Source organism: Hyperolius riggenbachi, chromosome 8, assembly GCF_040937935.1.
Source record: "Hyperolius riggenbachi isolate aHypRig1 chromosome 8, aHypRig1.pri, whole genome shotgun sequence".
NCBI lineage: Eukaryota > Metazoa > Chordata > Amphibia > Anura > Hyperoliidae > Hyperolius > Hyperolius riggenbachi.
This window is the reverse complement of record NC_090653.1, coordinates 41,864,978-41,879,782: the sequence shown is the minus strand read 5'-3', so window position 1 is coordinate 41,879,782 and position 14,805 is coordinate 41,864,978. Positions and strand designations below refer to the sequence as shown.

At 45.5% G+C, this 14,805-nt stretch overlaps 1 protein-coding gene across 2 annotated transcripts in view; it reads right to left on the bottom strand.

The window, feature by feature from the left end:
• Nucleotides 1-14,805, bottom strand: part of TNXB (tenascin XB) — a 168,387-nt gene that overhangs the window by 116,968 nt on the left and 36,614 nt on the right. For both annotated transcript variants that reach the window (XM_068250294.1, XM_068250295.1), the window contains exon 2: nt 4,657-4,889. In XM_068250294.1, coding sequence (XP_068106395.1) covers nt 4,657-4,861 — 205 coding nt within the window. In that variant the 5' untranslated portion in view covers nt 4,862-4,889. The remainder of the gene's footprint in view (nt 1-4,656; nt 4,890-14,805) is intronic.

Sequence of the window (14,805 nt, the reverse complement as noted above, 5' to 3'; positions counted from 1 at the left end):
AGGGGAAATCAGCAAGGATAGTGTTTCATTTTTTCTTGGCACCCCTGCTCTATAGCATAGCAGTGCAGCCAAGATGCCCTATAATAGTGCTGCCACCAAGACCCACCAAGGAGGGGCTCTGCATTGGAGGAGGGTGATTAGATGGAACCTCCCCCGAGCTTCCCTGGGGCTCCTGGAGCTCCTCCCCCAGCAGTCTCAGACAGGAAAAGGTATGTAGGTCAGAGAGGAGGGGGGACGCTCATACAACAAACTGTGTATCAAACTTTCACAATACAATGAAAATAGTTTCTAACAATAACAGACTATTAGATTTCAGCCTGGCCTCATAGAAAGCACCACCGCCCTGCTTCTGTTACTGCAGATACGCTTTAAAACAGCTGGCTGGAGTTTAGATCCAGCGTAGAGTAGGATACCAAACATTTAAAAGATATTTCATAAATCCCCAAACCATTTAGAACTGGCAGAGAGTCCAAAACATGTTTTTATCTTTTACTCCCTGAAGCCCATCCAGTTACACAGAGCGTTTCTGCAGTCAGTGGATCTGGATAAAAAGCATTGCTGGAGTCTGGGGGGAATAAGAGAGTGTAAGTCACCTTGGCCAGGGACGGACCAGACTCCGCCATTCCAGAGCTATCGCCGGAACATATCTGCGTCTAACGGCCAAATAACGCAAAGGCATGAGCACCTGGCCCTGCCGGCCTCTGGCACATGCACCCAGCCATGCCACGCACTCCCATGGCCGATAGCATCTCTGGCCAGGTATGAGGTCGATACTTTGTAATAAAGATCTCTCTGTGTTCTGCACACACGGCAGGGAATGGAAAAATGCGCTCCTGTGCCTGTATAAAAGGGCTTTGCTACTTCGCCCCAAAGCCTTCTGGCAAAACAGAGGTTTCTATCGAGCCTCCAACTGGGACTTATCGCCCTGCACAGAGAGCGCTGAGGACAAATGCGTCATTCATTAATAAATAAACAGCTTTTTTTTACCTGGATCCCAGCTTTGTTTTTACACAAGACATTTGCAGGAAAAATACTGGCCTTCCCTTGTTCCAAAGGCAACGAAAAGAGCATTATAACCCTTTACATTCCTATGTCAGACTATGTCCGACCATTGGTAGTTTCTTCATAGGACCAATGTCCAACATGGGAAAACTAGCTGCCACTAGATGGTGCTGTTGGCAGATACAATCTGCCACACAGTGCCAGCCACTACAGATCCTATGCCGGGCATACACGGCACGTTTTATGCGCCGGATCGAGCCAGCGGCTCGATGCCGGCGCGGACCGATTGCCGATCGTCCCTGCCGGCGCTTCCATATCACCGCTCGATTCCCTGCCATTGTCCGCCGGTGGGAATCGAGCGGGCGTGGGTCGAGCGGTATGATCGGGCCAGCTGAATATTATCAGCTAGCCGGATCAGCTGGTCGATACACGGTACAGAAATGTACCGTGTATCCCCAGCATGAGGGGCAGACTTAAAAGCGGACCTGAACTCAGAATCTTCCGCCTGCTCTAAAAGATAAGCAACAGCATAGTAACCTTTAAAGAAAACATTTCCTTGTTACAGTTTATAGATCTCCTACTGAAATTCTGCAGAGTGGTTACTTGGTATCCTGGGAGCACAGAAAGGGTTAACCTCCTGTGTTTACATATTAGCTCAGAATTCAGCAGACTCGGCAGACAGCTGCAAGTTCAAATTACATTAACTCATTACTTGCTGAGAAGGGAGAATTAGACAAGCTGTTCTCTACAAATACACACCGGGTGGATTTCTCTGTGTTTCCTTGTCTCCTGTGCAAGAGTTCAGGTCCACTTTAAGGTGGCCATACATAATACAACCAAATCAATTGATTTTTCCATTTTTTAAAATAAAACGATTGTATAAGAAATTGAAAATAAACTTTTTTTCGATCAAGAAGAAACTATCATTTAAAAAAAAAATCTGATCAGATTATATGTTGGAAAAAAATCGAATAGAAAAATATAAAAAGGTTTTATTTGATCGTTTGTTGAAAAATTGGAAAATATTTTTGGGAAAATCAATCATAAGTGTATGGTATATTGGTTAAATTTTTCAGATTATTCGATCAACTTGAGAAATTGATCACATTTATTTGGTGTGTGTGTGTATATGTGTATGTATATATAGATTATAAAAGACAATTCTAAAATAATTGAATCGTGTATGGCCACCTTACGTCTGACACTTACCTAATCAGCGGCGGCCCCACCTGCTGTGCTGCGCCACGTAATATAAGTATTACGTGTGTGCATTTGGGCTGACCACTAGGGGTCGCTGTTGCTAAATTTAGTCCGGCATGGTTTTACCCTTTGTGGACCAAAGTGTTGGACACAGTCCTCTCCAGCACCATGTAATAGCGAAATTACGCTGGCGCACATGCAGGAGGCGGAGCTACAGCATGAAAGCTGGTGCCGGCCACACCCCCTGCCACTGATGCTGGGTCACCTCCTTGCTCTAGTGCGAGTAGATACAGACCCTTCGGATGCCTGCCGCCACCACACATCCCAATCACTCATGTGTGAGTCCCCCAGGACAGAGGAAATATGGGTGATCGGTAAAAAGGATTAGAAAAGGTTTTATTGAACTTGGCAGGGAACAATAATACACATTTTTATAACTTAAAAGCACACCTGAAGTGAGAGGGATAATGAGGCTGTCATTTTTATTTCCTTTTAAACAATGCACATTGACTGGCTGCTTTGTTGAGCCTCTGTCTTTAATAGTTTTAGCCATAGACCCTGAATAAGCGTGCAGATCAGATGTTTCTGAGTGAAGTCTAACTAGATTACCTACATGCTTGTTTCAGGTGTGTGATTCAGACACCACTGACGCCTGATTGATCAGCAGGACAGCCAGGCAACTGGTATTATTGAAAAGGCAATAAATATGGCAGCCACCATATCTCTCTTCCTTCAGTTGTCCTTTAACCCTTTAGCAGTCAATTTATTTAGAGGCTTTCCAGTGTTCCAGACCAATTTATTTGAGCACTTATATTTATTTCTCATTTGTTACATGTCTTCGCTTCCAATTAGTACTGCTGTAATGTGTACTTATGGCCACTTGTCACTAGGGGTCAGTGTGAGACAATAACAGAGGACTTCTGCTTTCAGTTTCTATATTTTCTGCTAGAGAGAGAGATCAAAGCATTCCAAGAACTTTCAGCACAAAGTTCTGCTGGCTGAGGTCAACAGCAGTGCACTTGTCTCAAATGAGATAACTCTATTGAAGCTGCTAATGAGTTAATAGAACCTGAAGTGAGAGGAATTCCATTGTCATTTCCTTATACACAAGGTCATTTGCCTGGCGGTCATGCTGAGCTTTAGGTTTAAGTTATTTTTGAGTCACATACCTGCAAAAAGCATGCAGTCATCGGAATCCCACCAGAGTCACAGCATCTGATATGCATGCTCATTCTGGGCCAGAACAGAGCAACAGGACAGAAGGGCAACTGGCATTGTTTTTTAGAGAATGAATATGGCAGCCTTCATATTCCTTTCCCTTCAGGTTCCCTTTAAAGAGAATCTTTCTATTCCTTATTTTCTCCTGTGCCCCTCTGTGCTGTTTCTGCCACTCTCTGCTGCAATCCTGGCTTGTAATTAACAGTTTTAGGCAGTGTTTACAAACAAACTAACCAGCTTGTGAAAGGCTCACATAAGCAGAGTGTGTGAGGCATACAGAGTGTGCAGGGGGCCTGCAGAGGGTGTGTATCGCTTCTATCCAATCACAAGCAGCCCTGCACATTCCACACATTCAAGCCTTAGCCCCACAGACACGACAGAGGAAAGGAGATTAGATTTATTACAGATACAGTGCAATTAGGAAAGGCTGCAGTAAGCCAGAGCACATAAGAACAGGCATAGGAACTTATAGGATAGAAGAACTAAGGCTGAAAAATTTGTTACAGAGTCTCTTTAAGTACAGACTCAGACTAATTTGATTTTGATATAAAGCATATTTTTGATTCTCGTGCTGGAAACGGTCTTCACATTGACGAATAGACTTGTTGTGTTTTTGGCATTTGTTATGAAGTAGTGATATATATGCATTCCTTGTGTTTAGGTAATGCTGTATACAATCTCTTCTCGCACAATATAGCCTCAGTGATGGGAGGGAATGAAGGCAAAGGGAGGGTGAGAGATAACCGGGGGGAGAATGGAAATATTCCACTTCAAAAAATATGTTCCATTAGGAAGAGCCTTTGGAAAGCGAGTACCACCCTAAACATTACAGCAGGCCTTTCTATACTCTGTAATGTGCATGCTGTAATGTCTGATGATAGTGTAAGTCAATACACTGGGAACAATCACGTCACATGCAAGCTGATTTTCCCATCAGGCATTTATAGGCACAGCGCCTGGGGCCGGAATAACTTACAAATAGTTTTCACGTTTGTTGATAGAAAGAAAAAAAACCAGCAATCCCCTCAGTTCGGATCTATACATTACAAGCATTACTTCAGATTTCTTACCCTGACTTATGACCAACCTGGCCACCCAGAGCCTACCTGCCAGGACAAGGCTTAGTGGCTGTGTTAGTTTGGTGGTTACTGCAGGTAATTATGTAGCACAGTGTACTTTAAATCTCTGAAACTCCATTAGCCTATTGCCCATTGTTGTTAGAGCCTTTAAACTTACCGGCCCCGCTCTGCACCTTGCCGCAGCAGGGCGTCGTACACTGCCCCTTTAAGTCCCGCACCAACTTCTCCAGTATGGACAGCCGCTTCAGCAGGTTCCGCATCCCCTCAGACTCGGCACATGGCGGCTGGCTGGTGGTGGAAGGGGCGGAGAGGCATCCCCCAAACACCATGAGGGTGAGCGTGAAGGAGAGGAGGGGCGTCATACCAGTGAGGGGTGGGTATCCAGGTTACCTGCCAATAGAAAGAAAAGACGGGGGAATCAGGAGGGAACATCAAGAACAGAATATTAAAGCGGTAAATGGATTCCGTAGGCTTGATTCACAAAGCGGTGCTAACAGTTAGCACCCTGGTAAAAAGCCCCTTATCACGCCTAAACTCAGTTTAGGTGTGATAAGTTTAGGCGTGATAAGTTTAAGCACCAACTGGGTTAGCACCGCAGTGCACAGCTGATCAAAAGTTTTGCGCTAGCAAAGTCTGGTGCACTTCGCATAGAGTTTAATAGCGCTGCTTTGCGCGCGATCTAAACTTATCACGCCTAAACTTATCATGCCTAAACTGGCTTTTCACCAGCGTGGTGCAATGGTTATCACGCCTAAAGTCTTTTACTGGTTAGCACCGCTTTGTGAATCGAGCCCCATAACCATTAATCATAAAAATAATAGTAAAAATGTGACAGGGGTGTTTCTAGAGCTTTTGCTGCCTGAAGCAATACATTGTGAGGACACCTCTGTAACAGGTCACATGAGGCACCGCTGTAGCCAAGGATACAGGACGATGGATGGGCAGATGGAGATCCCATCGCTGGAAAGCTAAGAGCAGGTGGGTGAAGCGTGCCGAGCATCTAGGGAGGGGGAGACGAGTAGTGTGAGGAGGGGGACATTTGGGGAGGGAAGCCGCCACTTGCCACCCTCTAATTATTGCCGCCCTGAAGCACATGATCCACATTGCTTCATGGAAGAACCACCCTGGTAAGAATAATGAAAGGACATACAGAACAGAATACAAGAGAAGGAAGGGAATGGGAGAAAGAAGGTGAGATTTGGGGGAAGAATGTGAACAAGGAAGAGGACAGTGTAGAGTGTAGACACTGAAAAGAAGTCCTAAGACGAGGAGAGCGGTAATGAAGATAAATGATGTGAGCAGAAGGATGGAACCAGAGCCATGGCAGCCCAAGTAACAACCATTAAGCCTAGACACAGCGGGGCTCTCACTTCTCCAGCTGGACAATGATGTATCAAGCAGAAGAAGTTGCCAAAAACCATTGTCGAAGATAAGCGCCAAGATTCCTGCCTTTGCTAACGAGCGGTTACTAGCGTTTCTGCATTTGTTGTTTTCTTACAATGACCCATGCTTCAGCTCTGGCTACACTTTAAAGATGGAGTCTGATGAGTCAGGGGTCCCTACAATGATTTTGCTATGGGAACGCTATTTATATAGAATGATGTCATTGGGTGAGAGAAAAGCGGGGAGACAGAAAGGCGAGAGATGAAAAAGAAAGCTTGGAGGGTGAAATGGAGAGGAGAGGACAGAGGGTGGTGGGAGAGAAGAGAGCAAGGAACAAGAAGGGAGGGCAAGAGGAACAGGAAAAGAAAGGCAGGTAAAGAGGGAGGATAGTAGAAAAGAGAGAAGGAAGATAAAGGGAGTGAAAGAGCAACCGAAGAGGCAAGAAGAAGGAATCGAACAAAAAAAGGTACCGTGCTTTTTAGACTATAAGACACTCCTGACCATAAGAAGCACCTAGATTTAGAGGACAAAAACTATGGGATAAAAATATATATACTAAACCTGGTGCATCCATGGTGAAGGAGCATCTTGTGGATTGTGCCTCCTTTGTACCTCATGCCCTCTTGTGTCTTCCTGTGTCCTCCTCTATCCCCCTTGTGACTTCCTGTGTCCCACATGTGTCCGCACAGTCCTCCATGCATCCTCCTCTATGCCCCTTTGTGTCCCCCCTTGTGTCTTCCTCTATACCCCTTTGTTTCCCCGTGTCCTCCTCTGCATGGGCACAGTACAGGGAGTCCCCGACTTTGCGGTGGTTTGGAGGTTTGTATTGGCAGGCGTTCACAAGTCAGGAACTCCCTGCATTTGGACTATAAGATGCAGTGACTTTTTTCCCCACTTTTGGGGAAGAAAAAGTGAGTCTTATAGTCCAAAAATACAGTAAGTAGCTGGCAACAACATGCAGCAGGATGGACCAATCGGCACAGGGTGAGGGAAGCATGCTCTTCAAACAGCAACAATTAGTATGGGAAGAGAAGAGCAGCAAGACATGGCTTCTTAAAAGCCCTTTATTCCAGTCGGGTTACAAAGTAGTCCAAGACAGTGGTGGTGTCAGGTGCCTGACAGCTGTTTCGCAGGCTAGAACCTGCTTCTTCAGAGGCAAAGCATGTAAGCAGGTTCTAGCCTGTGAAACAGCTGTCAGTCACCTGACACCCCCACTGCCTTGTACCACTTTGTAACCTGACTGGAATAAAGGTCTTTTAAGGAGTCTTGCTACTCTTCTCTTCCCATACAAGAAGAAGGAATGAAGGAAAGATGAGAAGCAAAGGCAAAGCAAGGAAGTGGAGGGGGAGGATGAGGCAGAGGGGGAGGGGAGAGCATAAGATGGTGAGGGGAAGGTAAGAAGATAAGTAGAAGATGAGCTGTGGAGAGGAGGAAAGAGAAGAGAGGATTTGGATAGAGTAAAGGAGAAGGGGTTGGAGAAGAGATGATGTGATGGAGGAAAGGAGAGCAGGATAGAGAGAAGGGACAATTTGGATAGACGAAGGCCTAGTTATACATTTCCGGTCCGATCCAGTACTGTCCTGTCAGTTATGGATCAGTTTTGCATCCGTTATCTATCAGTTTTACTGGACTGGACCAGAAATGTACAGATTTATGTTTTAAAACAGCCCTAGAAAAACATGCAAAATTGATGCCAACTGTCAAAAACTGACAGTACAAGCCTGGACCAGGAATGTACAGATTTATCTGTGAACACAACCATAGAAAAACATGCAACACTGATGCCAACTGTCAAAAATTGACAGGACAGGACTGGAAACCTTTTTATGTGTGATCCCCCGATAGGAGAGGAGTAGAGAAGACGAGGGAAAAGAAGAGAGAGGACGACAGAGAGGAGAGGAATGGTTCCAAAAGGAGAATGGAGAAGAGAGGATGTGGGAGAAGAAAAGGAGAGGAGAACAAGAGGTGAGGTTGTGGGAGGAGAAAAGGAGAGGAGGAACAAGAGGTGAGGATGTGGGAGGAGAAAAGGAGAGGAGGAACAAGAGGTGAGGATGTGGGAGGAGAAAAAGAGAGGAGGAGCGAGAGGTGATGATGTGGGAGGAGAAAAGGAGAGGAGGAGCGAGAGGTGAGGATGAGGGCTGAGAAAAGGAGAGGAGGACTGGTAGGAGTGGTTCCAAAAGGAGGAAGGAGAAGAGAAAATATAGAAGGAGGAAGATGACAGGAAAATAAGGAAAGTAGGAGAGAGAAAAAAGGAGAGCAGGATGCAGAGGGAGCAAAGGAGTGGAGTATAGAAAAGAGAGGATTGGGGAAGGAAAAGAGAACAGGAGGGACAAGTGAGGATAGAAAGGAGAGGAGGAAAGGGTAAAGTGGAGGAAAGAAGAGGAGGATGGAGATCAGGTAATGAGGGGGAATAAAGGACAAGTGGAGAGGGTGAGATATAGGAACGAAAGGTGGAGGAGATAATGAGGTGAAAAAAGGAGAGTAGGAGGGAGAGGCGAGGAGAAGGAAGAAGAACAGATGAGGGGGAAGAAAGGGGAGGTAGAGGGAGAGGAAAGGCAAAGGCACAAAGCAAAAATGGGGGAGAGAAGCGTTGTGGTTTTATTATAATACAAAGTGGATGGAATGAGCATGATGACAAAGGGAATGAAAAGGGATCTGGAAAAGAACAAGAAATGTGGGGAGAACATGGAATTACATACAGGAATAAGTAGATTCAGGTGACAGAAGACGTAACCGGCCGGGAAGGGGGGAGCGGGACATGATTGCTGACAATTAGAGCACTTGAGTTGTATGAAATCCATATGGCTTGCTATAGCCTGCACAATATCAATAGAAAACCTGCAAACAATCTCTGTCCTCCCCCTGGGACAACTCCAACCAGCTCTCCCAATCAGCCTCGCCAGAGGACGATACCCCCTCCCCCTCGACAACTCCAACCAGCTCTCCAAATCAGCCCCGCCAAAGGACCATACCCCCCCCCCCCCGCACTGCATCACACCATTACACAGCAATTAAAGGCGAGTTTATGTAAATATGGCCTCCTTCCAACCCAAACCTAAACATCTCCTGCTTCTCCACAGCTAGCTCATTAGAATAACAATAAACATTTAATGGTTAAAATAGTTTCATGGTAAAATGCGTGAACTCCAGCTGGAAGCCCCTCTGACGGGAAAGTCATTAATATGGCAATTGTATTGTCCTCCTAATTCTCATCAGGTCTATTCCAAACGCTATTATATCACTCCATATCTACGCAGGGATGACGTCTAGCTGGAAAACTATCATAAATGCATTGCTATGTGATGAATAAGCCAAAAAATACAAGACGAACAACATGTACATTGCGCTTTTCTCCAGGCGGACTCAAAGCACTTGATTTGCAGCCACTAGGACGCGCTCAGTAGGCAGTGGCAATGTTAGGGAGTCTTTCCCGAGAACTCCTTACTGAACAGGTACTGGCTTACGGAACAGGAGGAGCTAAGATGGGAACCCAGGTCTCCTGTGTCAGAAGCAGAGCCTTACCATATCCAGGGAAAGATGGTCTCTGCTTTAAAGGGTAAACTTCAATAAATGAAACAGTCCGTGGTGAGAAACCACTGCTTCAGGTACATGATATGAGGGCATCTGATACCAGTGGTCATGATTTCTGCCAATACCAAGTTTTAGTGGGTCTCCTATACCCATCACTAGGGATGAACAATTGTCCTAGGATAATGTCTCCTGTAGGAGATTCCATGAGAGTACTGAACAATCCATCTGTAAATGTCCATCACAATGTAATCTAATGTTCCTTCCACAGTCTAGGGTCAGTTTATGGGAGGTTGCAGACAGTTTAAAGAGAAACAGTGACCAAGGATTGATCTTTATCCCAGTCAGTAGCTGATATCACCTTTCCCATGAGAAATCTTTTCCTTTTCACAAACAGATCATCAGGGGGCTCTGTATGGCTGATATTGTGGTGAAACCCCTCCTACAGTGTGATGTGAGGACCATGGTTCTGACATCACACTGTGGAGCCTTGTTGCATTGTGGGAAATAACAGCTGTTTAAAGCTGTTTCCAACTGGCAACAAAGTAAGCAGCATCTCCTTCCACTGGCATCACCTGCCAGCAGTAAACATGTCACCATGTGGTAAATGTTGGATTGTAAATCAGGGAGAGGAAAGATTTTACAATGGGCAAACACTGACAATCATTTATACATTATTGTAAAAATGAAGCACTTTTTTATTATATTATTTTCACTGGAGTTCCTCTCTAACCTACCAATGTGTTTCCAAAGTTAAAGGGAACCTTAACTGAAGGGGGGGGTAAAGAGTTTTACTTACCTGGGGCTATTACCAGCCCCCTGCAGCAGTCCTGTGCCCTCAGTGCCGCTCTGGAATCCTCTGGTCCCCCGCTGTCACTTACTTTCGTTTTTGATGACTCACCAGTCGCAGGCCGCCATGCATATTATTGGACGCATTCACCACTGCAATTAGCGCTATTGCGGACCGCAACGCGTACAAAAATACGCGTTGCCGCATTCCGCACGCGTAGATATGCGACAACGCGTATTTTTGTGCGCGTTGCGGTCCGCAATAGCGCTAATTGCAGTGGTGAATGCGTCCAATAATACGCATGGCGGCCGGCGACTGGTGAGTCGTCAAAAAGGAAACTAAGTGACAGCGGGGGACCAGAGGATTCCAGAGCGGCGCCGAGGGCATAGGACTGCTGCAGGGGGCTGGTAATAACCCCAGGTAAGTAAAACTCTTTACCCCCCCGTTCAGTTAAGGTTCCCTTTAAGGAGATACTCCAAGTCAAGACATTCCTTTTCTAGAAATTCTTGATTTTCATGGCAGTCATAACATACTATTTGCTTCCATAGATATACGTTGGACGTTATCATCCTGCCTTCCCATACATGTATTTTCCATCCAGTATAGCAAAACTTATGTACAGCATAAAGGGAAGCCAGGCGAGGTAGAATGTCTCTAGGATATACTTATAGGAGAAATGGTAGTTCTGCTGAATCATGACTTTGGTGATGCTCAAAAGGCAGGTATGAGAACTCCACCCTGTTCAACCGGTCAAGGTCGGATTTATGATGTTTCCGCCCCTAGGCCAACTTTCCTGCAGCTTCCCTTCCTTGTGCAGCACCCTTTTCTATTCCTTGTGCACCCCCTTCTTCCATGTCTAACAATCATGTACAACAGCCTCCTTCAGTTCTATAAAAGTCCCTTGGACAGCAGCTCCTTATTTCCATGTGTTGCCCATTATTTGCAGCCTGTGTATTCCATTTGCAGCCTCTTCTTCCATATGCAGAAATCCCTCCTCCATGTCCAGCCGCCCCTTGGCCAACTGCCGCCCAAGGCTCGAGCCTTGGTGGCTTTTCCAGAAATCCATCCCTGCAACCAGTGAAGGATAAGCACAGACACAAACTCCTATTCAATAAAAAGGAGCAGAAGGGGGGATGGAATAAATTGGGGCGTCATGGACCTCATAGCAGCCAGTGTGGCTGTAACTTAGTCCCTGACAAAGAGTAAGCATGACCTGAGATCAAGCTAGTTGTTCACGCCATGACTCTTGCAGAGCTTGCTCTTCCTGGCTACAGGTCTAACGTTAAATCTGGTGGGTTCAGCACTGACATCGGAGGCCACTAACAAGTTAGTGGACGTAACCAAAGAAGGGGAGATCCAGCATGACAACTGCAAAGGAAACCAGAATAGAAGTGGAGGTGATGCTCAGAGCAACTAATAAAAAGCCTTGCGCCTTTAGACAGCTGAAACCTGATTGGTTGCTCAGAGCAGCCACTCCCCCAGGTTTATTTGCACTTGTCTTGATAAATTAACCCTAGAGCCTTTACAGCAGTCCGCAGTATCCATCGGAGGCCACCCAACAAGCGCCATGGGCTGCACAACACATGCACCGAGCAGGCTGGGACCTGCCATAGTGCTGCCACGTCAGATGATCCTAGAAGCAGCATTACACCACCTGCAGATGTACTAATGCTGTGTCTTACTCACTGAACTCTGTTATGTTTGGCCATCATAAAACGTGTTCTTCCAAGAGGACAGGGACTTAATTTATGCCCCATCTGTTACACTAGGAAATTACTGGGACTTTAGCCAAGCACCTGCCCAGACCCAGCATTACTGTCCCAGCATTACTGTGTATGGACAGAGGCTGTGCAGAGCACTATTATTACCCCAGGTGTAGCGCTGCTGTCTCATCTGCTATTTAAAGAAGGACTCCGGGTATCAATATACACCTCCGCTCACCCTCTGTAAAATGTATTCTTGTAATTTTGTACAGTGCAGTTCTGAGCTTTTAGTGCACCAGTGTACAGTCTGTAATAGGGAGACAGTGTCAACTTGTCCCACCATGTCACCTCCCCATGGCCCATGAAACTTCCCCCGCCCTAACTAAAATATGATCCCCGCCCAATAAATGTAATTAAGGTAAAATACCACTTGTCTTCTATACCAGATCGATTTAACACACACACACACACACACACACACACACACACACACACACACACACTATACACACACTATACACACACTATACACACACTATACACACACACACACACACTATACACACACACACACACTATACACACACACACACACTATACACACACACACACACTATACACACACACACACACACACACACTATACACACACACACACACACACACACACACACACTATACACACACACACACACACTATACACACACACACACACACACTATACACTATATACACACACACACACACACACACATTATACACACACACTACACACACACACACACACTATACACAGACACACACATTATACACACACACACACACACACACTACACACACACACACACATATACACACACACACACACTATACACAGACACACATTATACACACACTATACACACACACACACACACACACACACACACACACACACACACACACACACACACACACACACACACACACAGTGCTTTCAATTACCTGAGTACAGAGATGTTATTGCTTCCCCTCCTGTCAGAGACCTCTCATTTTTTGTATAGCTGATAGGCACTCAAAGCCTGGTCTTAAACACGCCCATTTTGCAGTCTTGTGTCATGAAGTCACCACTTAACCCCTCCCCCAGACCTGTTGGAAAAGTGCTATGGTGCTCAAAATCTGCATCATGGCATTTCTTTTTTTACATTTATTAACTAGTGCAAACTTCTATCAGTTCAGTATAGCTCAGCTTTACAAGACATAGAAAGCCACTGATTCCTGGCATTTCTAGGATGATGTAAGCATTCCTCCACTTTAGGCAGAGCTGTATATAATTTCTCCTTCTAGAATGTAACCACAGTCTTGGGGAGGGAATAAATGCCAGAATTGGTGACAGAAATTTTTGTACAATTATTTTGTGTAACTGGCAGAGACTGTTTCTCATTCTGACATTTCACATACCACAACTGGGAGACTGCTTGTGAAAACAGTAGAGATACTTGAATGATAACGTAATCTTGGAGCCCCGTCTAAGGCGCGTTGAGATGCACTTCGGTATGTAAACGTGGGGGATAGATCTTCCAAAATGATCTTTCCCGGCTGCTTGGTAGGACTGTTTACCCTCAATCAGTGCACAGGTGGGCTCCCCGGCTTTCTATGCAGCAGCACATATGAGTAGATCTGTGGCACCCCTCCTGCAGGAGTCACTCCAGGTATTTGCCTAGTTTGTCTGTGCCTAAAAATGGCCCTGAGCTGGAGGAGGAGCCTCGCAGCAGGAAGTACAATAAGCGCTATGCAGATCACTGAACAAGGCATACCTGTAATCACTACTAGGATTCTTCCCAACAGTTCCATAAATTAGGGAAATTCTATTCATATCTCCCAACTTTTTGAGATGAGAAAGAGGGACACTTAAGCCACACCCCTGTCACACCCCTTATCATGCCCCATCACTCCCCTAGACACACATACCATAAAGATTTCATAAGAAAAATATGTTGTTTTATGATTCGAACCACACTGGTCCTTTCTATCCTGGATTGTCCTTCATTTTAGCATTTAAAATAAGAAATATATCAATTTAAAGGATATCAATAAAGTTTAGAGTCATATAAACACATTTTTCTGTTGAAAATACATATATTTACATAGATCTGTACATGAGTCCTGAAAGAGGGACAAATGAGGGAGAAAGAGGGACAGAGGGATTGGGTTACCAAAGAGGGACTTTCCCTCCAAAAGAGTGGGGGGGGGAGGTCTTAGGGTTAGGCGCCACGAGGTGTGTTACGGTTAGGCACCGCCAGGGGGGGGGAGGTCTATGGTTAGGTTTAGCCATAGTCAAATGTCGTACATAGCAAGGAAATGTACAGCGGTACTTAAAAACAAGCAAGTGCCTACCTGCAAAAGAGTGCAAGCCCCACTTGTGGGATAAAATACACACCGAGCATACACATGACCTGTCTACCACTGGAGGATGTTGGTTTCTTGTAACAGCAAGCATGCAACTTGTTAAGTACTCGTCCCTCCCACTGCGAAGAAGTCAATCCTCCATGGGAGGGGCCTAACACTAACTAAATCCTAACCTATGCATATGCATAGCCTGGGTGGGGCTAATCAAGTAAAATCGAAAATTGAAAATTGCGCAAAAGGTGGATCAGCGCAACACCAGGCCGCCTCCGAATAGCCTCCAATCAGAGATGCGCTGAGCCCCCCCAGGAACTACAAACGCACCTTGAACTTAAACAGAAGCTCTGCATATACACCAAAAGCATGGCTGTTAAGTGGGAGCAGCTGACCAAAAACGAATGAAATTAGTACATAGCAAGGAAATGAACAGTCAAATATCGGTTTACCAATGTTTTACTACCTGAATCCAGCGGTAGTATATAGCTAATTTTTGCTAAATTATATTAGCGGCAAACC